This window comes from Leptosomus discolor, chromosome 2 (genome assembly GCF_034619465.1).
Source record: "Leptosomus discolor isolate bLepDis1 chromosome 2, bLepDis1.hap2, whole genome shotgun sequence".
NCBI lineage: Eukaryota > Metazoa > Chordata > Aves > Leptosomiformes > Leptosomidae > Leptosomus > Leptosomus discolor.
Genome location: NC_141392.1, coordinates 126,599,195 through 126,625,504, shown reverse-complemented (window position 1 = coordinate 126,625,504; position 26,310 = coordinate 126,599,195). Strand labels below are relative to the sequence as shown.

Below are 26,310 nucleotides of genomic sequence, written 5' to 3'. Positions count from 1 at the left end.
CACCAAGGCATCGTCACCCTGGGCAGATTCTGCTCCTCTGCTCTGGTTCCTTGGGACCCACCGCTGGAGCTGAGCACCTAACTCAGGCCAGACACCATTCTGATCTTCTTCCCGAGCAAGCCAAGCTCCCATGTCACCCCTGGAAGCTCTCCAGGTTTCTGCCATCAGGTTCAAAGCCCCCACCCCAGACCGAGCTGCGAGTGAGGCCCGTACTCACCATCCTCGCAGAGATTCAGTTTGGAGAGGTTCCTTCCCTCGAAGGGCTCCTCGAAGATGGAGCCGTTCTCCCTCTCATTGAAGGTGTGAAGGTACATGGCCTTGTTCTCCATCCTCCTGCTGCTGGTGGAGCAGAACAGGCATGTGAGATGGTTCTTGGTGGCGATGGTATATCCTGACATGGCAGGGGCCCGATCCTGGCTCATCCTCTACCCTGAATGGCTCTGGCACCGTGGCCCAGTGCAGGGGATGTGGTCTTGCTGCCAGGGCAGCCCTCTGCTCTCGCTTGGCAAAGCTGCCCGCTGCATCTCAACTGTGTGGTTTCTTGACTTGCCCATGCCCCAAACAAGAGCCAGAACCTGGTGGGCAAGCTCAGCAGGACTGTGACTCCGCCAACCAGCTAGTCCTGCCTGCGTCCTTGCAGCTCAGAGAAACCCTCACCACCACCACAGACCCCTTGCTCGTTGGCCAAAGAGGGGCTCCTACCACCCACCCGTGCTTGACCACGTGCCTTGCAGATATCCAGCCTTGGTGGCCGCTCTGGGGACGTCCTGGAAGTCTCTCCACCCCCGGGGCTGGGGACATGGGGGCTCAGTGTATGCATCCAAGCCCCCCAGGACCTGTTTCACCTCTAGGGCTTGGGGTACCCCTCTAGATACCCCACACCACCTCTAGGCACCCCAGCACCCTGACCGTGAGCCAAGCCTGCTCTCCCCATGGACCTGATCCTGCTGTCAGGAGGCTTGAGTTGGGCTACTCCCCGGGGACAGGTCCATGCCCACAGTGACTAGTGTCAGCCCCGGGGAAGCCGTGTCTCCTCTGCCACCAAGGTTTCACCACAGCACCTGACCAGGGAGGGGAATCAGCCCCCAGCAGGGCTCTGGTGTGGAAGGAGTTAAAATCACCCACTAAGTGGGACCTGCTGAGCACTCCCAAACTCATCCCCTGCACCCCTGCGACTCCCCCCACCTCCAGCCCCTACTCGCTGTCAGCACATGGGTGTTATCCTCCGTGGGGACCCCCAGCTCCCCCCAGGGACCTCCGTGGCCGGGAGCAGCATCCCTGGTCCCACTATCCCACGGGGGGAAGACATCACCCGTGTAACCTGGGGGGTGTGTGTGGGGTGTCTCACAGCACCGTGGAGTCAGACCTCACCCCCCACCCCCCTACTCCTGCATCCCAGGGCTGGGGGCACAGCAGCAGCGCCCCGGGGGGTCCCCACGCAGGGATGCTCGGGGGGGGGGACCCCCACCAACCTCTCCACTCCCACCCCACGGGGGTATATGTGTGTGTGTGGGGGTCCGTCCATCCCCCGCACCCCTCTCCCGGAGCTGCGTGTCCCCTTTCTCCCCACCGCGACACCACTCACCGACTGAGCGCACCCACGCAGGAGCGAGTTTCCCGTGGCCCCTTCCCCTCGCCGCCTCGCTCAGTCCCCGGGCTGCGCCATGGTGGTGGGGACAGGGGGACAAGAGCAGCAAGGGGAGCCCCCGACCTCACCGCAGGGGCGCAGGAGGGTCGCCGCTCCCCGCCAGACTCCCATGGGTGGGTGGGTGGGTGGGTGGGGGTCGGGGGTCCCCGGTGAGGGGGGTGGGTGGGTGATGCGCGGAGCCGGTGAAGCGGCTGCGGAGCCGGGAAGCTGTGAGCAAGGACCGCTCGGCCGGGAGAGTTTTTGTAGGCGGGGAATGGGAGGGGGGCCGGGCTCCCCAAACCTCCCCCCCTCCCGCCCCCTCCACCCTCCGGGGCCGCCCCCGTCCGCTCATTCGCCGGCCTCGAGCCGCCCCGACCGCGGGGAACCGGGCAGGGGGAGCCGGGGCAGGAGCATCCCCCTGGGAACTGGGGCAGGAGCATCCCTCGGGGAGCCGAGGTGGGAGCATCCCCCGGGGGAGCCGGGGCCAGAGCATCCCTTGGGGACCGGGACAGGAGCATCCTCCTGGGGAACCGGGATAGCAGCATCCCTCGGGGACCGGGGTGAGAGCATCCCCCGGGGGAGTCGGGGCCAGAGCATCCTCGGGGATGGGGGCAGGAGCATCCTCCTGGGGAATCGGGATCGGAGCATCCCTCGGGGACCGGGACAGGAGCATCCCCCGGGGGGACGGAGGCAGGAGCATCCCGGGGGAACCGCGGCAGGAGCATCCCCCTGGGGAGACGTGGCAGGAGCATCCTCCTGGGGAACGGAGGCAGCAGACTCTCCCGGGGACCGGGGCAGAAGCATCCCCCGGGGAACCAGGGCGGGAGCATCCTCCGTGGGACCGGAGCATCCCGGGGGAGCCGGGGCAGGAGGATCCCGGGGGAGCCGGGGCAGGAGCATCCTCCTGGGGAACCGGGATCGGAGCATCCCTCGGGGACCGGGACAGGAGCATCCCCCGGGTACTCTCGGCTTGCGGGTGGTGGGGGTGGGACTTTCCCCCTGGAGGTGCTGCCCCTGGGGCAGGAGGTGGTGCATGGGGGTGGTCTGTGTCCCAGCTCCAGCGGGTCTCCACATCTTTCTCCCTTTGCTGCCCAATTCCCCACCAGCTCAGCCCACAGTGGGCAGGAGCAATGGCAGTCCCTGGCGAGGGCAAAGGTGCTTGTCCCCTGCTGCACCCACGGGGAAACTGAGGCACGGGTGTGTCACGGTTGAGACTGACAAAGTGACAGGACAACAATTCTTTTTGAAAACCTGGTAGTACTAAAGCCTTTATTGCCTGTTCATTTATACTCTTTCCCCTTAGCCTTTTCAGAGGTGTCTCTTTCTAATTGGTTCAGAATTGTTATACAATCTAATCATTTGTTATTTGCACAGTTCATTATAACTCATCTGTTCTGCCAAAAGGACATGTACGCCTTGTCTTGCAGTCGACACTTTCTCAGGCCTTGCTTATCTTGCAGTTGCAACTCTTCTTACTCCTGTCTGTTCTCTCACGGGTAGACCGGAATCCTCTCAAGGTCAAAGTCGTCCTGTTCAGGGGCCTCGGTCCAGCTGAGATCCTCCACAATTCCCCCTTTTTGTATTTGTGCTACGAAAATTACCTATGTGACCTTCTGCAGGGCCCTTTGCATCAGGGACATAACGCGGCAATATCGATAACACAACTACAACAACAATCAATATCAAAATTTCAGTCTTAATCAGTGACTAAACCCAACCAGACAATCCCCAGCCATTAAAAAGGTTATTTAACCAACTCCACCCGTCGTCAGCCTGAGGTTTCTTCACTCCTTCTTTCAACAGCTGAATACTCTTACGAACTGACTCTAAGTGGAAAATCCCAGGAGCTGTCTTGGTCTACAAGGCAAAAACGCCCACTCTAACACATGTAATGGGTCAGACCAATCAGAATTCCATTGTGCCATCATGGCAGAAGGCATTACTCCATCTATCATCCCAAAAACATGCACAGCCACAGTCAAATCAATCCTCCACACTGGACTTCTGCTAATTGCTTGTTCTACATCGTCAATCACTCGTTTCGCTTCAGGTGTTCGTCTTCGAGGAGCAGCTATATCGGCGTCCCCCTTCAAAAGGTCCCAAAATGGCTGTAATTTAGATGACGTCAACCCTAAACAGGGTCGAAGCCGATTAATCATCCCTGCCACCTTTTGTACGTCAGTCAGCGTTTTTATATCCGCTTCTAACCAAATAGGTTGCGGCCTCACCACTTGATCCAACACTTTCATTCCCAAATACAACCATGGCTGCTGTGGCTGCACCTTTTCAGGCTCCACGATCAACCCATGGTTTTCTAATGATTTGCACGCGGCCTTTTCTATTTCATCTAAAAGCGGCAAGCAAGGTGCGGCTAACAACATAGCATCCACATAATGGTAACAATAACACTGCGTCTCACTCACTCACGCATTCAAATACTGATAACCGGGTTTTACCCTCCCACACAAGGAGCTCCTTTACCCCATTCACACAACAGACACAAGAGGACACTTGCAAACACGATTACTACAATAGGAACTGTAGCATTAAGCAGACTAAGATCCAGTATCATACATATGTCAGACAAGTTCCAATTCCCGCAGTCAAATATCAACGTCAGGTATTTATTGCACTTCAAGAAATCCTCCAAAGGCTTCCGTGTTCCTCATTCAGTTCCCTTCTTTTTTCCCTCTTCCCTTTTTTTTTCTTTTTTCCTATGTGAGGTGCATTTTTTTTGGAGGGTGACGCAAAGGGTCGCCTGTTCCCCCACATCTCCCTTCTTTCCTGGGCTTAACTTTATCCCAGATTTCTCTCCCTCCTCCCCGCGAGCGGCGCAGGGGGGGAACAGGGAGCGGGGGTTGGGGTCAGTCCATCGCTCTGTTGTTCTGCCGCTCCTTTCTCCTCGCCAGGGGGCTACGGGAGGTGCTCGGCCAGGCTGTCGGTGTTGGGGCCGCGGGGGTCGGGGCCGGCTGGCCCTGGTGTTGATGGAGGGTCCCCATCACGACAAACTTCCCTACACCGCGGCAGAGACGCCGGCACTTCTGTATTGCAGCGCTGGGAAGCACGGGGGATGGCTCCTCCTGACGGGCTTCGAAGTTACACTAAAATTCAGCATTTTATATTCTTTTTCTGCAAAGTCATGGTCTTTAACATATTTTAACATATCGTCGGGCATCCACAGAATACGCTCGCAACTCGTTAGGAGCCTCGGCTTCTGGGGTCAAAGCCTGCTGCGCCAAAAGCACTACTCGTTTTTCTGTTTTAATATCCTCCAAAACGGTCTTAATCTGTCTCCAGATGGGCGCGAGATCAGCTGCTTCCTTCGAGCCAGCGCCGACCGAGTCCCACAAGTCCCGACCCGTATCGGCCCATATTCCGGGTTCAAAGACGTTGTTCGGAGTTTTGAAAAATCCCCGTCTTTGTCCTCAGTGCAACAATTTAGTCACAGTTTGTTCATCAATCTTCACGTCTCTCTTAGAGAGTATTTTTAGTAGTATCTCCTGGTTTATCAATCTTCACATCTCTCTTAGAGAGTATTTGTAGTAGTATCTCCCGAACCTTTTCTTCCTCTTTACTTAGAGGGATGCCCATTCTCCCCGGTCACCCACCTGCTATTTCCCAGGTGATTCGCGTGCACACTTCCCGTCTCTCGGACGCCCGGAGAAGATCATCTTCTTCCCCCTGACCAGCCCCTTACCTGCCTCCGAGGTGCGATCAAGCCTCCTTAATCGGTTGGGGTCACCAGTTAAAGTCATGCAAGGATGGACGCTGCCTTCCAACCAATATGGTTCCAAGCAAAAGCCGTTTATTGATCGTTTGGCTGCGTCTTATATTCTGTTTTATTTCCGTACACGTGATCACGCATTTCCCGATTGACTATCCCGTTTGTCCACCCGCCAGGCACGCAGTTACCTTACTCATGTGATTGCTTCTAAGTTCTACGCGTCAGTGTCCGTTAGTACCTACTCTCCGCCCCTTATTTCCCTGGTGTCCATATGAGGTACGCCCTCTCTCTGCTAGACTGTCTCCTACACTGGAGTCATGCCCAAGATCAGCTAACAAACCTGGTGTTCCAGCCATGTCTGAGTAAATAAGCTGAGGAAGGTTCCAGCGATATCCCAAGTGTCACTGCTGGTCCCCAGGAGCATCAGGGATGAGGCAATAGGGAGATGCGGGGAAAAGTGCATTATCTTAGGGGAAAAAACCAGGCACGGTGGCTCTTCCATGTGACAGGTCTGGTGGTTTCTCCTAGAAGCTGCCTGTTGGATGAGGTTTTATGTGGTCTCCAGCCCTTGGAAGCAGGTGGGGTGTTAAGCACTGAAACTGTTGCTTCTAGCTCTCAAATTTATGCAAGATCTTGAAAATGCAACCCGAGGGCAACCTACAGAGAAAGGTTGTTGTATCCCAGAATGGTTTGGGTTGGAAGGGACCTTAAAGGCCATCTAGTTCCAACTCCCTGCCGTGGGCAGAGACACCTTCCACCAGACCAGGCTGCTCAGAGACCTGTGAAACACTTCCAGGAATGGGGGATCCACAGCTTCTCTGGGCAACCTGTGCCAGGGTCTCACCACCCTCACAGGGAAGAATTTCTTCCTTACATCTAATCTAAATCTCCTCTCTTTCAGTGTAAAGACTTTACCCCTCGTCCTGTCACTGCAGGCCCTTGTAAATAATCCCTCCCCACCTCCCCTGCAGCCCCTTTCAGCACCGGCAGGTTGCTCTAAGGTCTCCCCGGAGCCTTCTCCTCTCCAGGCTGAACACCCCCACCTCTCTCAGCCTGTCCTCACAGGGAGCTGCTCCAGCCCCCTCAGCATCTTCGTGGCCTCCTCTGGACCCGCTCGAGCAGGTCCGTGTCTGTCTTGTGCTGGTGCCCCCAGAGCTGGACGCAGCCCTGCAGGGGGGTCTCACCAGAGCGGAGCAGAGGGGCAGAATCCCCTCCCTCGACCTGCTGCCCACGCTGCTCTGGGTGCAGCCCAGGGTGCGGTTGCCAGCTCATCCTGAGCAATGTTGAGCTTCTCAACGAGGAATTGCGTGAAGGTTCAGAGGAGCGAGCTGGCCGCCCTCCCAGGAGGAGGGTTTTACATCGCCTCAGCTTTTGCTGCACTTTCATTTCTGCTGTGCAAGAGGAGCGTCCAACAGCTCCCCAGCTCTGAAGCAAAGAGGTTGTATAAACTTACATATAGTTCAATTTCTTTTGTAAGGGTCTTCTTTCGTGCTAATGCTTCTTCTTCCTGTGTAGTTCAAAAAAGAAGAGGCTTTTGTGTGTAGTGAGGCAGCCGACTTTTGGCCCAGCTCTACCTTTGCAGCGTTGCGTGCGGTTGCAGAAGGAGGTTGCACGTCAGTGCAGAAGGAGGAAGGGAAGAAACTGAGCTTGAGCAGGAAAGGAAAGAAGTGCTGGGGGAGGTGGGTGAAGCAGAGAGGTTCATTACGTTGTCCTTTTCCTCTTGCAGGGCAACCTGCCAGCCGCCTCTTTCCACATTTCATCCCTTTTGCTCTCGGCGTTGCCCGTCCCCGAAATGTTCATGAAGACGCCTCTGAGTTGCTCAGAGTCCCATCCACCGTGACCTGGAATGTTCCCAGGGATGGGACATCTACAGCCTCTCTGGGCAGCCTGTGCCAGTCTCACCACCCTCAGTGTAAACCATTTCTTCCTTCTACGTAGTCTGAATGCGGAGCACGGAATTAAAGTGTATGGGAATGAAAGTCAAATCACCCGGGTTTGGACATTCGAGCTCATTACCCTCATAATCCCTGGAGGTAAGGTCTAGGTGGTGGCTCCCCTGACCTGGGGTAGGTGTCTGCTTCAGGCAGCTGCCTAAACTCTGCTGCCCAGTCTCATCAGAGCTGCCCGGGGAATCCCAGGAGCCAGGGATGGCCAGCACAGCTCTTCACAGCCAAAATGCCTGGGTGCTGAAATCTCTCCGCTTTGAAAGTCTTTTCCTTTCTCTAATCAGCCTTGACACAGACCTCACTTCAGGTCTCCAAAATCATTTGCCCAAGGGGAGACACTAGAGCAAACCTCGGATCAGCCCCCAAGTCCCCTCAGCCAGGCCAAGTCCTCCTGGCTGTCATTTTTCTTGGACATTTAAGGGAAGAGCAGGAAGAGCAGAGCAGGATGGGCATGATCGAGACGCTACCGCAAGGGTGCCTCCCTTAAATTAATGGTATAGATGGGTGAAGAAAACTTCCTGCAGGCATCCCATCCCCACTCCCCCTATGGCGATCGCGTGCTTTGTCCCCACGCAGAGCAGAGAAACTAAAACACCAATTCCTCCGCTAGGAAACGCAGTTTAAAAGATCCTGTGACTTCCTGGGCCTTAGTATCCAGCTAAAACTGGAAAGTTTTCTCCTCCAGAAATCAGCAAGTGAGTGAATGAAGAATAATTTGGCACGAGCTGGTGCGGAGGACAGGGTGGAGGGCAGCAGGAGCTCGGGGAAGGTCCCCTCTCGTGCTTACAGGAGCTGAGCAGATGAGGGCACAGGTTGTTCTCTCACCTTGAGCCTCTGCCATCTCAGTCGATGTCCCAATGTCCTCGTCAGCTCTGGGTCGTCCCTGGCTTTCCACAGTCAGGCTGCGCTCTGAGGAGCGGTGATAAGACTGCAAAGACCTTGGGAACTCTTTCCTTCTCGTTGCACTGTAGAAAGGGCTCCAAGGCGAAACTAAACCTGCCCAGGGCTGCACTTTGGCCAGAACCCACCCATCCAGCCACGGCCAACCTGCTGAACTCTCTCCCCCTCAAAGCGACCCTGCGGTGTGGGGTATTGGCCGGGACCCCCACGCCTGGGCGCAGCATCCCGCCGTGACTAAAGGGCCGTAACCAGCCTCGGCAATAATTGATTTGCTTGTCCAGAAATCGCCCTGGATTTCAAACAAAAAGAAACTGGGCACAGACGCTCCTTTACAACACCGCAGCAGGTTAATTATCCATGGCTACACACTTCCCACACTTCCCATACCGGAGCGAGGGCCTTCCCACCAGCCTGTCACGCAGCTTTTGCACCTCTTCGCTGTGGCCCACCTCTCCTTCCTACTCAGCTTTTGCTCGGGGGTCCCTCCAGGTATTTCTCCATCTCTCGGGAGCTTTGCCTTCACCGTGGAAGCGTTGTCCTCGCTGTCGAATCCCCGCTGCGAGGCTGGTTCTCCACTGGTGCCGTTGCTCCTTTGAACACCCCAGAGGTTCTGCCTTGCTTTCCTCTGGGCACATTGAACCCATTTCATCGGGTCGTTTTGCAGAGGGAAGCACTGCCCCAGCAGCTCTTTGGGGACGGTTTTATCCAAGCGTGTCTGTCACAGGAGCGTACCAAGGATAAGCAAGTCTCTTCTGAATGTTTTAATTTGGCAGCAAAAGCCAAAATATCAGAAGAGATACAAGTGTGGCAGGCAAAACAGGGATACATTTGGCACGTAAGCGTGGTGGGTTACGGGGTGAAAGGCTCATCTGCACCAGCGTGAAGGAGCACGGAGGTGAGATGACTGAGGGAACCCAATAACCTGGTCAGAGACGCGGGTACCCCAATCCCGCTCCTCCTGGGAGAGCATCAGCCCCATGCTCCAGGGTGATACCCAACAGGAGGAGTCAAGGTCAGAGCAACCCTGGGACGGAGGGTCACTGCTGAAGAGTGTGGGACTCATCACAGCGCGCAGGGAAGGGCGCTTGGGGGTTGCACAGGCCTCTGACTTATGGAGGATAATAAAATGCACACAAAGTAGCTCAGAAATATTTGTATAGGGGGCAGCAATTCACCTGAGATGATTGCTTACGAAGCCCCAGAGTAAAGAGAGCAAGCCAGCGATGTGAATAATAAAACCGAATCATGTGAGACCATCCCTGCATCACTCTAAGCGTAGGACCTTCGACTGGTTTGGGTTGGAAGAGATCTTCAAAGGTCATCTAGTCCGAGCCCTCTGCAGCAGGGACGTCTTCAATTAGATCAGGTTGCTCAGAGCCCTTTCCAGGCTGGGTGCAGCTTCTCGTGAATGCTGCGGATGGAGGAGATCTCATCCTGCAAGTCTACAAAAAAAAAAACCCAAAAAAGAAGAGGAGTCCATTAAGGACAGGTGGTTCATGGTAAATCTGTCACCTCTCCTTGCTCCTGAAGTGACCAACCATCCTCACCAAGTCCGTCTCTCCTGCGGGGTTTGGTTCTTTGGCACTTCAGGTTTGGGAGTTGGAGCACAGCAGGAGAAAGGTGGCTTGCAGGAGAGCGGACAGCTTTTGGGCATTGCCACAGCTGGGAAGTCCTGTTCTCCCCTTGCCCTGCTCCTCCAAAATGGGGCTGCAGGCCCTGGGGCCTCATGCACTGCACACAACATCCCCCCAAGCCGGTGCACTGGGTCTGTACCTGGCAGCTCGCTGTTGACTTGGTCCCATGGGCAAAAGATGAGAGTGAGCTTGTCAGAGAAGTCCTGCTCCATCTTCCTGATGATCTCCACCTGCAGCCATCACACAGCCAAGCATGTGAGCAGGGCACAGGGCTTGGAGCCCCTCACCCTGCCAACCCCCCCAGGTCCCCCTGTTACTGCCCGCTGGGGCTGAGAGCTCTCAGATGCAGAGGGAGCAGCTCTGAGCTACTCTAAAGCCCAAATCATGACCAACTTCAGGATGGGAGTGATGGAGTTGTCATTTAGGGACGACAACTGCGAGTCAAGTTAGCTGTTTGCGAGCAGACCCTCGAGTATGGGGCTCAGACCCACATCAGTGCCTTGGGCTCAGTTGGGTCCACACTGGTGAGCAGCCAGAAAGGATTAATGACAGTAACAATGCTTCTGGGCACCACTGGAGATCCCTCCTGCCACAAAAGCAATGCCAGCAGTGGCCTCCCAGTGTACGTGAGAGCCTCCTGATGCCAACGCCTCGCAAGGAGACACCTTCATGTTACCACACACGTGTTCACCAGATCCTTTTTTAGCACGTTGTCCTCTACCCCTAAACACCGCCCGAGGCCGTAGAGAGCTCCCCCAAGGAACAAGAAGGAGCACAACTTACCTTCAGGGCCTGGAAGTGCCCTCTCATGATCTTCTCTGCTTTTTCAAACATTCCCCTTTCCAACTCTCTCCTTATACCCTCGCTAAGGATGGTTTGCATCCTCCTCAAGGCTTGTTCTCCCCTCTGCCTGGCAGCTTCTGTTGGTAAAGTGATGACTATCAGACAGAGATCCAGACCCCAGGTGCCCATGGGAAGGAGGGCCAGTGGTGAGGTTTGGCAAAGGAAAAGGCAGAGCTTTGCACTGCTGTATTGGAGGGGATCCATCTCCGGGACACTTTCCTGCTTAGGCTTGGCTAACTGGCCCAGCAGTCCCTTTTCAGAACTAACTAAGCAAGCGATTCAGGTGTCTTCCTAAAGTGGACATGAGTGACTTCTGCATTCTGGGTTTTAGCTTTTCCGTTTTCTGAGGATGCCACCTACTGCTGGGAAAGGAAGGCAGTAACGAAGTCGCAAGCTTCTCACTTCAGGATGCTAAAGGAGACACAAAGGGTGTGCTTCAAAGGCAGACAGCAACAAATGAATTCTAGACAAGAATCCGCAGTTTACAAGAATCAGCAAATCAGGGTAGAGAACAGGCAGCCGATTTTCTGGCTTTGAGCATGATCTAGTTTGGACCTGAGAAATGTCTCTGAGTTGATGCCCAAGTAAAGCTTTTGCCCTGTGGTTTTCTTCCTAGACCTAAAACAGGCAGACTGGAGGCCTGGACTCTTCTTCTCAGCCCCTGTTGGGGTTATTCTGTAAAAACCAAAAGAACCTTCAGTATAAAATGACGAGAGGAGGAGGTGACTGGCTATACCTTCATAGCAAGGCAGCAGGTCGTTTTGAATGGATACGGTAAGGGAGTTGTAGATGTCGGCTTTCTTCTGGAGGATGAATTTTTCAGTGTCCCTGATGATGAAGTCCGTCTGCAAGAAGAACTTCAAACGCTTGCCACCATCACTTCGGTCATGAGAAAGGATCAACACTAACAACCTGATGCTAATAATCTCACAATGACCATCTCAATTGAAGTGTGGCAATCAACAGATGACTGGAACAGTTGGTGCCCGTGGGCATCACCTCTTCACTGTGCTCTGACTTAACTTGGAATATGTCCCTTCCAGCTCGAGATACTCAATCCCGCCTCCTCTCCTCTCCTCTCCTCTCCTCTCCTCTCCTCTCCTCTCCTCTCCTCTCCTCTCCTCTCCTCTCCTCTCCTCTCCTCTCCTCTCCTCTCCTCTCCTCTCCTCTCCTCTCCTCTCCTCTCCTCTCCTCTCCTCTCCTCTCCTCTCCTCTCCTCTCCTCTCCTCTCCTCTCCTCTCCTCTCCTCTCCTCTCCTCTCCTCTCCTCTCCTCTCCTCTCCAAATGGGAAGTTTCAGGCTAGGATACAAAAACAAGTGCATGGACTCCACACACTCCTCAATTCCACGCTTGCTAAAGACAAGGTGGAACGTCTCCTACCTCCCTTTCTCACCTCTCCACCACCTCAAAACACACCTGATCACCCCAACAGGTCCTACAAAGACTGTGCTCTGCCCCTGTCCCCTCTTCTAGTGCTCCTTCTGGCTTGAACAGCCCCTCGCTGGCCACCTCCCACTCCCCTCCAAGGCGAGCGCACCTCCTGCTGAAGGAACCGGTTCTCGTCTTTCAGGTCAGCCGCCGGGTGCTCCGTCATGGCTTTCTGCAGCTGCTGCTGCACGGCACCTTTGAACGTGTCGAGGCAGGCTTTCAGTGTGGAGCTGGCGCCCATCTGGATCCTGTTGGGGCAATAAGTTCACCGAGGAGAGGGAAAAAGGCGGTGCATGATCCACCACCTCCCCACCCCGATGGGGGCAGGAAGCCAAGGGGAAGGCACAGGAATGGAGGGTGCGTCACCGCAAGCAGAGCAGCACAGTTTCCATGGTCCCAGAAAGCAGGAACTCCCTTTGGATCGTCTGGACTGAGGATGCCACATAACTTCTATTTTTTTCTTTGAAAAGAACCAATGTTGGGCACCATGAGCTGTCCCTTTCTAAAGCCTGAAGACACAAATGCTGCCCTGCTCCGCCTTGGCTGGAGTAAGCTCTCCTGGCCCGGCAGCAATGACCTGAGCAGGTCTCCTCCGGGACACAGGGGTTGGGATGATGTTCACATCCCACTTGGTGGTACCTGGAGTCACTCACAACATTCGAGGGGCCTAGGTTTTGGGGTGCTGTGGTGTGTTGCTGCTCCCCAAATCTGCTGGGCACTGGGCAATCGGTAGCCACGGGAGGCACAATGCTCTTCAGATTAAGCATTCGGTCCCTTCTCCTCCTTAAATCCTCCTCCTAACTGCTCTCTGCATGACCTCACTCCATCCTCTCTGTGTGTACTCATGTAAATACAGGTAATTCACGAGCAAACACCAAACTGGACTGGCTGGACTGGGCTACTCACACCAACCAGTCTGGCTTTGGCTGCAAGCAAACGCAGTGTCTGTGAGGCGGTGGGGAAGCCAAGAGCGCTGGGCACTTCCCGGCTGGGCACCTCCACATGGAATCATGCACCAGAGCTGCAAATGCTGCCTGGGGAAGAGCTGAGCGGCAGCAGCAATTGAAAGGGCAGCAAGTCAACGACAGGGCGTGGGTATAAAACCAGGCAGCAGCCCCAGGGTGCGTACGCAGTGAGAAGATACCCTGGAGGAGGGTATCCCACTGTGCAAGCCTCTCTCCCCGGAGCAGTAAGTGCCAGGATTTGCACCGTGCTTCAGGGAGACAGAAGCTGGAGACAGGCTGGGGATGGGTGATGGAAAGTCAAGTCTTACAGGGATGGATGGAAAACTGGGATCTGTTGAATCAGGAGAAGGGGAAAACGCTGGGGGGAGTCTTCCAATGCAGAAGAGGACACTGGGAAGCAGAAAGCAACAGCCTATTTCCATAACCCTGAGGAAGGAAAGAGCTGGGGCATTAAGGTCAGGAGATGTTTCGTAGCGCAAGGGTTCACGGAGTGATGCCGTAGGTTGCCTAGGGAGGGTGTGAGGTCCTCAATACTGGAGGTTGGACAAATCCCCATCAGAAACGGGCTGGAGCCTCCATCCTGCTGTCGGGCAGCGGGTGAGCTGTGGCACCTGGGGGCCCCTTTCTGCACCCTTTGACTTCCCGCAGGGAAGGAAGTCGCTCACCTGAACATGTTCCCAAAACTCATGTCAATTTTTTCATAGATGGGCTGTGCCAGGGAGCTGTTGATGTCTAGCCGGCCGAAGACCCGGGATGGGTACGCGCCCTTGTTCAGGCACACGGCTTTCAGCGTCCTGTGATAGCCCTGGAACCCGTGGTCTCGCTGCGGGAGCAGAAACACAGAGGAGTAAGGCACGGACAGGACTGATGCCCGACCATGACCTGCACTACCCAGCAAGCCCAGGCGACCTGAACTCCACGTGTTTTGACCCATTTACAGCCTGATTGTGCTGGGTTTGGCTGGCATAGAGTTCATTTTCTTCACAGCAGCTTGCACGGGGCTGAGCTTTGCATTTGTGCTGAAAACAGCGATGATAACGCAGGGATGCTTTAGTAATTGCCGAGCCTTGCTTGCACAGCATCGAGACCTTTTCTGCTTCCCATGCTGCCCCACCAGCGAGGAGGCTGAGGGTGCACAAGGAATTAGGAGGCGACACGGATGGGACAGCTGACCCCAACTGACCCAAGGGACATCCCCAGACCATAGGACGCCATGCTCAGCAATAAATCTGGGGGGAGAAGGAGGAAGGGGGCGTCTGAAGTGGTGGTGGTTGTCTTCCTAGCTCACTGCTACCCATGATGGAGCCCTGCTTGCCTGGGGATGGCCAGACACCCGCCCGCGACGGGAAGAAGCGACTGAATTCCTGAGTTGGCTTCGCTTGCAGGCTCAGCCTTTGATTTACCTATTGAACCTTTTTTTCTCTCCACCCAGAAAATTTGGTGCTTCTATGCTTCCGATTCCCTCACCCATCGCTGCCAGGGATGAGTGAGCGAGCAGCTGTGGGGGGCTGAGCTGAGGGCTGAGCCTGGCTTAAACTGCAGCGCTGACGTTTAGCGTACAGCCCTGCCGAGGAAGCAACGCCCTGCCCCGACACGCCAGGCTGCCTTTCAAGGGGGTAGGAAGTATCATGTCTCAGCACGTTCTGCTGCAGCTGCCACAAAGACACAGTCCTAAAGCTGCCTGTGTTGTATCCCGTGGTTGTTGCGTGTTGGGCTTTAATCAGGCAACGCTTTTCCCTCTCTTCCAGGTCACTGCTTTAGCCAGCAAGTTACAGAGTCTGGCTGGCGCTTGTGCTGCTCCAGGGGATCATCCCTGAGCGCGTCAAATGAGAGGAAGTTCTGCAAGGAGGGAACAGAGCTCCACATCCCAGCCCTGAGGATGAGCACCCAAAGTGCATCGAGGCGGTTGAGTTTGCGTTCAAATTCACGATAACTGAGAAAGGAAAAAGCGAGTCACGGTCTTCACATCTGCCCTACTAATGTGCCCAACCTCCTGTGCCAGCCCTCTCTCCACCCAGCCAGGGTGGGAGACATCCCGCTGAGCTGGCTGAGTCTGTGGCACCAATGCCACCTGCCCCAGTGGAGAATCTTACCTTGGAGATTTTTAAAATTACCTTGACAAGACCCAAGGCCTTGACTATCCTATCAATAGTTGTATTATGCAACCTCCTTGCGTCAGCTACGCCTTCCGTGAGTGGCTGGTCAATCGGTGTAAAACATTTTTCAATGTCTTTCCCCAAATCAACAATCTTTTCCATAATTAAGTCTTTCAAGTGACTTGTCTTCACATACTGGTACTGGAATGAATGGACAACAGGGGGAAAAGGTCAGTGAACACCTCGTGCTGGCTGCAGTGTAAACCTAAGCCTGCAAGTATCCCTGCCACCAGTGCAACCAGTGCTGCCCCTGTTCCCTCACCGTGTCCCCCAGGCCAGGCACAGTGCTCAGAAACACCTAGAAGGAAACTGTCCCTCTGTGTCCCCGGAGCTGGAGAACAGCCTGGGGTGCTTTTGCTGGGGAAGCTGTAGGAGATGCAGTCAAGTGGAACTGGGTGCAGCTATTCGGGGCAGCAGTGCCTCGCTGTGTTTGTCAGCCCACTGCAAGGTATTTTGCCAGCGGTTTGTATATGGGTCGTGCTGGAAACGCACAGCACAAGCTGCCTGCTCAAAGGAGAAAATCCTGTCGGGAACCATTGCCACCTGCCCAGCAAAGAAAAAAAAGAGTGGTGTTCTCTGAGGCTGTTCTGGACAAACCTGCGCATTGTGGCTGGACCGGAGACTCTGAATCAGTGAGAAAACGACCAAAGCCTCTTCCACATGATCCATCAGTCTGTTCCTCTTGTGCTCTTCGTAAAACTTCTGGATGTACTCCCTCAGCTTTGGGATCTCTGCAACCGTGCAAGCAAGGTGGAGTTAGCAGTGCGAGAGGGCAGCAGCTCCTCCTGCGGAACATCTGGGACATCAGCGTTTCACAAAGGGTGGCCTGAGAAGGTTCATGGGGGATGCAGAATCTCTAGAAAGGCTTTAAGGATTCCTCTGCTGCCAAACCAGTTGCCTGGACTATGCCATTGAACTGAACGATGAGGCAACTGGGGAAGCCAAACGATCTCGATAACGTTGCCTCTTAGGAAGAACCTTTGGGCAGGGGCAAGGCCAGGCTGAGCTCAAGGCACCTTCTCTTGCCTCTGCACTGTTTTTAATCACTGATTTGAAGGGGGCAGGGAGGGGGGAAAGGAGGAGGAAGGGGAAAGGCAATTCCCAGGGACGTCTCCAAATGCAGACACTGTTCCCAGGCTTCCCACGGGGCTGGCTTCCCTCAGCAAGGGCGCAAAGCGTCCCTGCGCGCTTCACGCAGAGAGAAACCCCAAGGTCACCTGTTTCTTCCTTGTTGAGCACCTTCCCCGTCCAGTACTCCCGGGCGCTGACCGTGTACACGAGATCAGGCTTGTGCAGAACGTAGGAGTCGCTTGGGAGCTTTCTCTGCAAAACACATACAGCGACCGAGCTCACTAACGCCTTGTCCCCAAATCCGCGCTAAGGACAACGTAATGAACCTCTCTGCTTCACCCACCTCCCCCAGAACTTCTTTCCTTTCCTGCTCAAGCTCAGTTTCTTCCCTTCCTCCTTCTGCACTGACGTGCAACCTCCTTCTGCAACCGCGTGCAACGCTGCAAAGGTAGAGCTGGGCCAAAAGCCGGCTGCTTCACTACGCACAAAAGCCTCTTCTTTTTGAATAGAATCCTACAGCAGAGGGATCTCATTTGGGTTCTTCTCTTTTATTGAGCAAATTCTGCATCAGGGCTCATCCCCACCCGCAAACTGGTTCCTACAGTTCTCGCATATACAATGGAAAATTAAACTGGAGGTGACCAGGAAGACAACTCGGAGCCAACCACAGAGCAAAGGCAGAGTTCAGAGCAATCCAAAGCGCCTAGATAACGGCCAGCCTTCACGGAGAACTTGTGTTTAGATACTATTACAAGAATATTGTAATACAGACATGCCATGGGACACAGACTCATGACACAGGCAAACCCTGTCCAGGTTTTCAAACTACTTTACCTCCAAGTTTTCTTTCATCGTTACTCTCTTCTCCTGCTTCACAGTTTCATTCCTTTCTAGGATGGCATCATGTTCATTCATCTACATTGGGGAGAACAATAGGCATTATTACTGCTGTTCCCTGACAATGTTAAGTAGATCCCTGAGTTTTTAAGACCAAAAGAAATGTCCAGCACAGTTTCTCCCTAAGACAAGGCAAAGAACGGCACGGACTTGCTGGGTTCTGCACTAAGTCAACCAGTTCTGCTCAAGTCACACAATATCGTATGGAAAATTCTCCAGTTTTCTTAAAGGACCTGAAAGCGATGAAGAGACGGAAGTCTGAAAAATACTCACATTGCCTATGTTGTTTTCCCTGGAAAGATAAAATCAAAAGAGAAATTACACACAGAAATGATTTTATCAGGAAATAGCCCTCTGCTCCTGTAAGGAGAAGGGAAGGACCGTGCCAACACGGACCAGGCGGGGTCAGAGCCAGCATCACCCTCCCAGCGCCACACTCCCCCAGAGCCCTGGAATTCAGATTGTTCCCTTACCAACAGTATTCAGCCACATCCATCTCATCAGACATTGTGACCACCAAGGAGATGTCCTGGCACATCCCACACTGGAAAGCCTTCATGCCTTCCTTCAGCAGCACCTCATGGGTTTTGTCTCCCCCAATCCGTTTGATGGCGTTGACCACCCAAATGACAGAGCATTTGTTGATGTTCTGCCATGGGAGGAGGAGAAGAGGCACCAGAAAGAGAAGATATAAACCATCAGCAAAGAATAAATGCCAGAGATGCTGAGCACCTTGAAATCCCAGTAACTCTGGCTGAAGAAAGAGGATGTGCAATCCCTCTGACCAAGTATTTCTGACCAGAGACCTCAGCCTCCCACCATCAAATCCTACAACCCAGGGTGGCCCCAGATGGCGGTTTGGACTGGACACCACTGCTTGCCCTGGTGGAGTGTTTGGTGGTGGCCTGGTATCACAAAGGAAGAAAGAGAAATAATAAAAGCTGAGGTGGGCAACGCTGAAGTGTTAATGTGGTTCTTCTGCTCAAAGGTTTCCCTGTTCCTCACAGCCCGGCTGAGGACCCTCGATGCCTCCGTCACGTGTGGAACAGGAACACCGCTGCAGCACGGCCGAGCTCCCTGCCAGAGAGCCACCAAGTATCCCCATCCTCCCCATGACAGACCTAGCCCAGTCACCTCTTTCCACATGGCATCCCTTTTGCTATTGAAATCGCCCGTCCCTGGAATATCCAGGAAGACGACACCTTCGGGAACCACCAGCACCCTTGGGATGGTCACTTCCACGTTTCTGATTAGAGGCCAGAGCTGTGCGTTTCTGCCTTCTACACTGGTGCCTGCTTCTGGAGGATGCTCTCCACTATCATTGCTCCGAGTCGAGATATACGGGCGCAATTGTTTTGCAAAGTCTCTTTCCTGGGACACGGCAAGAGAACAAAGAAGTGCCCAACCTTAGCAAGGAACCTCAGCGATACCAGAAAGCCATGACGTCCTGCCCCAGCTGGTTGTGACCACTCCCAGCGCCACGCCCTGGGTGTGGACACCATGGTATGAAGAGGGGAAACAACTTCCCAGTGTCACCACTGGTGGGACAACCCAAGAAGCCCACACCCTTCCCAACATGATGAAGCCAACAAAGACGGAGAAAAGGCATCACCTCCCATCCCCAGTGGGCAACAGGAGTCCCCCCAGGAGCTCATGGTGCTAGTGTTCCCCCTCTCCCTCAGGAATCTGCTGGGCACTGCTGCTCTCCCACCCAGGGACACTGCAGAAGTTCAATTTAACAAGATCTGGAGAGGACCCTGCCCCTCAAGCCTGCCTGCCCTTTCCAGAGAGATGGCCCAGCTCCAAAAACTGTCCTTTCTTACTGGTGCTGAGACAGAAGCCAAGGGGTGAAGATCCTTGACTGTCTTTTGCAAGGACACAAGAGGAGTGCTCATCCTGGCCAAGAAATACACGGGCTACTCACATTGCTCCTCCTGAAGGTGATACATCTTGAAGTGGGAATAGGGATGATGGGATTCATACTACACAGCTCTTTGTAACTCTTAGTTCCAGCTTTTCCCCCATAGATAGCAGAGATCTTCAAAACAGCCTCCTGTCTTTCACTGTCATCCATGTCTCCATCCCCTTCTGCAAGTGCCACCAGACCCTTCAGCTCGTCCTTCCACTCCTGTTGAGACAGAGTAGATGCACACAAGAGGTAATGGCTGGGGTGCCTGGAAGAGGGAGGGGAAGGACACAGCCTGAGCGAGATTGACCTGGGACAACCAGCACCCAGGCATGGCTGAGGGGGGTCTCGAGCCTCCACGACAGGAGGGCAAGGAAGAAGTCGCGTTGCTTCTTCTCTCCTTGCGCACCTAAACCAGGGGGAACCAGTGCCAGCGTCCATCTCTTCTCTGGGCACGCTTTGGCCCTTGGGGTTGCACCCTCCTCCACCCCACAGCCCTCCAGAGAAGTCTGCTAAGATGCAGTCTCCTTCCCTTTCAAGGGCAAAAGTAGAAATGTTATCCGTGCCTCTTCTGTGAGAAGGTGAATTTTTGCCTCGTAGTGTTTGCTGGGGCTTGCGTTGACCTGCACCACGCAGGACGTGCAGGATTTGGTCCCAGACACCGGCAAGAAGAAGTTTTTGTCTATGATGGCATTCAGCAACGTGCTCTTCCCTGCCCCGGTGCTGCCGAACAGGCCAATGTAAATGGGATCCTGCAAAATGTCTGGCTTCAAGCCTGTCAGGCGGTTCCTGAGGACGGAGAGAGAGAAAAAAAGGACCATTTAAATGACTCGAGTGTGTTTGTGCGTTTCACAGGGGTGGAATAAAACTCTGTGTCTTACAAAAGCGACTTTGAGCGGGCACTTGTGGGATCCTGAATATCCCCTTGTCCAGTGCCAGGACAGATTCCCAGTGGCACGCTGGACACCACATGGGCTTCAGCCTTGTCACAGCGTTGCAGGAAATGTCACCTTCTAACGGGCATTTCATCCCACCAGCAGACGGTGGTTCCTGCCCTCGGAGAGGGTTTCCAGGCAGCTCTGCAAAGCCGGGACAACCTGCACCCGTGGCCTGTGCGTGTACAAGAAGTCTCTCCTCGGGTTGAGGGAGGAGAATGCCGTTGAAGCTGGATGTCCAGGGATGCTCCGCAGCTGTAGCTGCCTCCTGGGCTGCCAAGGAGCGCTACACCGCTTGCCTCCACTGATGGGGGGAATAAACCTTCCTTGAAATGTCTTCAGAGCCTTTGTATGTGGCAAAAACTCTGTACCAGCCCTTTCCATGAAAGAATGGAAAGATGGCCTTTGGGGGGTTGCACCAGATGACCTTTAGAGGTCCCTCCCAACCCAATGCATTCTTGGAGTCTATGCCCTCACTTGAGATGTTCGATCCTCTGTCTTGTCTCAGGCAGGCTGTGTTTGGAGAGGAACTGTGACAGCTTCTCTGCAGACCGATGCAGAACGTCCTTCAGGTCATCTTGCACCCTCTTATCTGCAGGCAGGACATGGTTGGAGGGTCAGAGCTGTGCCTGCAGCCCTCTCTTAGGGAGGCATCTCCCAAGCCAAGCATTTCCCCAGCGGCCCCAGGCACCATGGCTTTGCCATACTCACAGTCCTTCAGAGCCTCTTCCTTCCCGTCTTCAGGATTTTGGTCTCTCTTGGACTTTTTTTTCTGGCCAGCCTCTGTCGGTAGATCAGCATTGCCCCCTGTTTGGGTGAAAGGGGGTTTCTCATTAGTGCATCGGTTCTCCCCTTCTCTCTAGAGGCTTTGCCCACCAAAGATGGTTTGCGACCGCCTTGTTGGAGGGAAAGCTCCCGTTTAACCCACCGCTTTGTCTGTCAGCTGCTCCTGGTGGGAACAAAAGCCCTTGGGACTGAAAGGGATGAACTCAGAGGGAGGACGCACCTCACCTCACCTAACATCTCGCCTACCTCCCATATTCACAGGAAGCTACCGGAGAGACACAAAACCTCCCTTGTTTTGCCTCAGCTTACGTTAAATCCCCCTTTCATGCCACCTAGGGAAGGCGCCTTCGCAGCTCAAGCCCTAAATCTCATCCCCTGTGCTGTGTGAGTGTGTGCTGCAAGGACCCAGTGCCACTTACTGGGGAGAGCTGTGTGAGTGAGTGGGTTTGGGGCCAGCTAGTGGAGTCAGAGGAGGGCTGTGGGTTCCCCTGGCCCACGCTGATAGGTGCTGGAGCCAGTGAGGTCCCAGGGCAGTTAATGGAGCCAGTGAGGTCTCAGGGCAGTGACTGGAGCAAGCAGGAGTCTTTGACCTCCAGCCATGGGGCAGGAATGATGATGTGTGTCCCAAAAACTAGCTCCTGGGGGGGACCAGTGTGCATGAGGTGTGTGAGGGGCTCCGTGCTGGTGGCTGGAGTGGAACCACGGGTGCCTGGTGCCAGATGCTGGGGGGACGAGTGTCTGTATCCCCCCCATCCTGGTGTCTGCACCCCCCTCCAGTCCTGATGCCCGTACCCCCCAACGCTGTGGGGTGCGTCTGTGAATTCACCAGCTGTCTTCAAGCCAGATCAGCCAGCGAGCAGGGTGGCCTCAGGTCCCAGCAGGGGTATCAGGTGGGTGAGGGGTCCCTGCTGGTACCCTTGTGCACCCGTGAGTGTGGGGTGCCCGTGGGGCGAGTAAGTGGGTGCTGTGCGTTTGCAGCAAGCACCGAGCTGGACCAGCCGGCGAGTCGGGCATCAGGGCAGGGGTGGTGGAGGACAGAGGGGCCGTGCTGATGCTCGAGGGACCCTCGAATGTGCGTGTACCTGTGACCCCAGGGGGTGTCCTGGGCGTGTGTCTGTGGGACACAGGCTTGGCTTTGCTTGGGTTGACCCTGCAAAGGGGAAAGCAGCAGCAGCAGCAGCTCCCACAGCCAGGGCAGAGACCTGGGCTCCAGCAGCCAGCCAGGAGGGTCCTGGGCTGGGGCTGCGGCTGCTGGAGGAGGCGGCCGCGCTCCCAGCACCCCTGGGCAGGGAGGAGATGCGAGGCGTGACTGTCTGGCTCTCCTCTCCATCAGGGGTACCTCGAAGGGTGCAGAATAGCAGGACTCCCTCCCAGCGGTGTGTACGGTGACAGGGGACGCTGGGTGCCATCCCCTTGGACTCACCTCGTTTTCCGGGTCTTTGTCCTTCCATCCTCAGAGGCTCACACCAACCTGGGCACACCCTTGAGCGGGCGGTGCCGTGTTCTCCTCCACTGGGAACGGGGCTGTATGCCAAGCAGAAGATGGTGGCTCCAGGAAACGAAAGTGCTGCAAGATCCTCCTGAAAGGGAGAGAAAGAGCAGAGTCACACTCTTCGCTGCCTTGATTTGAGAAGGACATCACCGCTACCTCCTCTGGGGTCACAGCAGGACTTTTGTCAAGTTGTGCATTTCTGGCTTCTTCGCAGGACACCGTGGCTTAACCCTGGAGGGTCCGATAGGGTCAGCTCTGGTGGTGGGCGCGGGATTCAGTGCACAAGAGTGGGAAAAGACAGAGACTCGCTAGAGACAGGGGGACTGACAAGACAGACTCAAGAGCAGGTTTAAAATTTACTTTTAAACAGACAAGTCCTTGCAACTAGATACAGTGAGATGGTGGTGGGGGTCGGTCTCTTCTCTGAGAAGAGACCGAATGAGAGGAAACAGCCTCAAGTAGTCAAGCACTGGAACAGGCTGCCCAGGGAAGTGGTGGAGTCACCAGCCCTGGAGGTATTTAAAAGATGTGTAGAGGTGGCCCCTAGGGACGTGTTTAGTGGTGGACCTGGCAGTGCTAGGTTAGGATTTAGTCAGACTAAAGTTCCTCTCAGGAAAGCAAGTCCAGTAATTTGCAGCAGAAGAGCTGAGAGACTGAAACCTTGGCTTTGGAAAGAAATCTTCCCCAAATTTACTGTCAATAAATACAGTTTTAATTAATTAATCAGGCTAAGATCAGACAGCATGTTATTTAGACAAAGTACAATAATTCCAATATCAACTACACAGGAAGAAGCATCAGCACAAAAGAAGACCCTTACAAAAGAAATTGAACTATATGTAAGTTTATACAACCTCTTTGCTTCAGAGCTGGGGAGCTGTTGGACGCTCCTCTTGCACAGCAGAAATGAAAGTGCAGCAAAAGCTGAGGCGATGTAAAACCCTCCTCCTGGGAGGGCGGCCAGCTCGCTCCTCTGAACCTTCACGCAATTCCTTGTCGAGAAGCTCAACATTGCTCAGGATGAGCTGGCAACCGCACCCTGGGCTGCACCCAGAGCAGCGTGGGCAGCAGGTCGAGGGAGGGGATTCTGCCCCTCTGCTCCGCTCTGGTGAGACCCCCCTGCAGGGCTGCGTCCAGCTCTGGGGGCACCAGCACAAGACAGACACGGACCTGCTCGAGCGGGTCCAGAGGAGGCCACGAAGATGCTGAGGGGGCTGGAGCAGCTCCCTGTGAGGACAGGCTGGGAGAGGTGGGGGTGTTCAGCCTGGAGAGGAGAAGGCTCCGGGGAGACCTTGGAGCAGCCTGGCAGGGCTGAAAGGGGCTGCAGGAGAGGTGGGGAGGGATTATTTACAAGGGCCTGCAGTGACGGGACGAGGGGTAAAGTCTTTACACTGAAAGAGAGAAGATTTAGATTAGATGTAAGGAAGAAATTCTTCCCTGTGAGGGTGGTGAGACCCTGGCACAGGTTGCCCAGAGAAGCTGTGGATCCCCCATCCCTGGAAGTGTTTCACAGGTCTCTAAACAGCCTGGTCTGGTGGAAGGTGTCTCTGCCCATGGCAGGGGATTGGAACTAGATGGCCTTTAAGGTCCCTTCCAACCCAAACCATTCTGGGATACAACAACCTTTCTCTGTAGGTTGCCCTCCGGTTGCATTTTCAAGATCTTGCATAAATTTGAGAGCTAGAAGCAACAGTTTCAGTGCTTAACACCCCACCTGCTTCCAAGGGCTGGAGACCACATAAAACCTCATCCAACAGGCAGCTTCTAGGAGAAACCACCAGACCTGTCACATGGAAGAGCCACCGTGCCTGTTTTTTTTCCCCTAAGATAATGCACTTTTCCCCACATCTCCCTATTGCCTCATCACTGATGCTCCTGGGGACCAGCAGTGACACTTGGGATATCGCTGGAACCTTCCTCAGCTTATTTACTCAGACATGGCTGGAACACCAGGTTTGTTAGCTGACCTTGGGCATGACTCCAGGATCTTGCCTTGGGTGATCTGAGCACAGCAAGATGCATGAGCTGCAGCATACCCACCCTGGTGCCAGCCAATGGCTCTAGAAGTCAAAGGACATCTGCCCGTGCATGGATTGTCATCATCCATCAAGAGCAACCTCAGAGACATCATTGCTGGTGTTTCTCATCCTGTGTCTTTCGTACCAGCAATCCTGGCCATGTCACCAGACACTCAGGCCGTGATGCTTGTGAAGCTGTGGGGAGGGGACACCATGGTGGGTGTGAGTGGGAGGGTGTCAAACCAACTGGTGTCACAAGTTATGGGGATAAGTGTCGTGCTCCTGTCCCATGACATCCTGCACTCACTTCCTACACAAAGGGCAGGGAAGGTGCATGGTGCTTTGATGGTGTCTATCTAAAAGTGTTGTCAACCTGCTGTCCGTCTGTTTTGGTTATTCTGGGGAATCCTGCAGCTTCTCTTGAGAAACCCATGTCCCCTTCTCCATCTCTTGGGGATGCAAGCATGGCTTGGACCAGCGCCGTTCAGGTTGGTCTAGCAGGGATGTTTCCTAGGAGAGAAGGGACAGGGACACGTGTGGAAGGATATTTACGAAATAAGGGACATGTGAACAATCCAGCCTTTCCAGAGAATCCGAGCTGGGACGTACCGGAACTGCTGAAAGCATAAACAACTTCTGGTGCAGGGGGCATGAACATCTTACAGGGACAGGAGAAGAGACAGCCGCCTGTAATGACGCAGTTTTAATTTCTTGAAGAAGATGGGTGTGAACATTCGTGAACGTGACTTCAACATGACTTGTAATGTGGCCAATCAGGTTGGACTATGGGCTGTTATTTGCGATGAAGCCAATCAGTATTTATTGGGTGTGGTGGAGGGTTATAAATTGCACTGGAAACACGGAAATAAAGGTTCACTTGTTAGGTCACATTGATCGTGCCAGTGTCCTCACGCAGCTCCCACAGACACGGGCACCACCCCACTGCATCCTGAGGAGCATCTCCTGCAGGTTTTGGCAGGGTGGAGCAGCTGCAGTCCCACCTGGGAGAGGACGCAGCCCTTCTGCCCATGTGGCTTCCCTAACACCAACATGATCCAGACTGGTGTGGACCTGGCAGGCAAAAGAGGAGGCTGAGGGGAGACCTTATCGTTCTCTGCAGCTGCCTGAAAGGAGGTTGGAGTGAGGTGGGGTCGGTCTCTTCTCCCAAGGAACAAGTGATAGGAGAAGAAGAAATGGCTTCAAGTTGCACCAGGGGAGGTTTAGATTGGACATGGGGAAGAATTTCTTCATTGAAAGGGCAAGCATTGGACCGGGCTGCCCAGGGAGGTGGTGGAGTCACCATCCCTGGAGGTGTTCAAAAACCATGTAGATGTGGCACTTCGGGACACGGTTTAGTGGGCATGGTGGTGTTAAGTCAACGGTTGGACTTGATGATCTCAGAGGTCTATTCCAATCTGATGATTGTATGATTCTGTGATTCCTCCCCAAATCTGCCTGCGTGCCTCTGCGAGGGGACGTGGTCTGAGCTCAAGGACGCAGATGGCACCAGCCCCAGGCTGTCTAATGGGCTCTGGTCTCCATGCCCAGCCCTGACCACCACAGCAGGGCTGTACTGGGACACCAAGCCCCTTCCCCAGTCCCCAAGGCTGGGCATCTCCATCGGACACACACACCCAGGCTGAAAGCACCGGCTCAGCTAAGGTCTGCTCAAAGGAAGGACTTTATTGAGACACTGGCTTGGACAAGAGGCACTTGGGGCTGTACAGGTCTCAGGGGGACACAGACATGGTACGCCCCCAAGCTGCTGGTTTCCAGGAGAGATTTCCAGGCACTGCAGAGCCTTATTAACCCCGAGATCAGAGCACGCCCCTGCCCATGGGGCCAGCCCTTGCCGCCCGCTGTCACGACAGATGAAGCCATAGCTGGGGGTGCAGCACCTTGGGACCACGGAGGACCATGAGCTTTGGGGTGTGCTGAGAACTGGAGATGATGGGTGATTTGTCCTCCATCCCCCACATTGC

The 26,310-nt window shown here is 54.6% G+C and overlaps 2 protein-coding genes across 4 annotated transcripts in view; both read right to left on the bottom strand.

Moving 5' to 3' along the window:
- The window catches only part of SCARA5 (scavenger receptor class A member 5), a 38,253-nt gene extending 37,924 nt beyond the window's left edge, over nucleotides 1–329 (bottom strand). For all 3 annotated transcript variants that reach the window (XM_086461734.1, XM_086461735.1, XM_086461736.1), the window contains exon 1: nucleotides 218–329. In XM_086461734.1, coding sequence (XP_086317860.1) covers nucleotides 218–329 — 112 coding nt within the window. The remainder of the gene's footprint in view (nucleotides 1–217) is intronic.
- Nucleotides 330–9,568: 9,239 nt separating this feature from the next.
- On the bottom strand, nucleotides 9,569–26,307 carry NUGGC (nuclear GTPase, germinal center associated). Its single transcript, XM_086460503.1, has 20 exons — nucleotides 26,195–26,307; nucleotides 25,330–25,399; nucleotides 22,242–22,398; nucleotides 20,744–20,839; nucleotides 20,510–20,624; nucleotides 19,664–19,886; nucleotides 19,116–19,319; nucleotides 18,326–18,562; nucleotides 17,665–17,840; nucleotides 17,465–17,483; nucleotides 17,129–17,209; nucleotides 16,441–16,546; nucleotides 15,821–15,954; nucleotides 15,200–15,364; nucleotides 13,733–13,890; nucleotides 12,212–12,350; nucleotides 11,411–11,519; nucleotides 10,615–10,751; nucleotides 9,971–10,061; nucleotides 9,569–9,639 (listed from the first exon to the last, which is right to left on the bottom strand). Exons 1-20 carry the CDS (start codon nucleotides 26,305–26,307, stop codon nucleotides 9,569–9,571), a joined length of 2,601 nt encoding a protein of 866 aa, XP_086316629.1.
- Nucleotides 26,308–26,310: the final 3 nt, after the last annotated feature.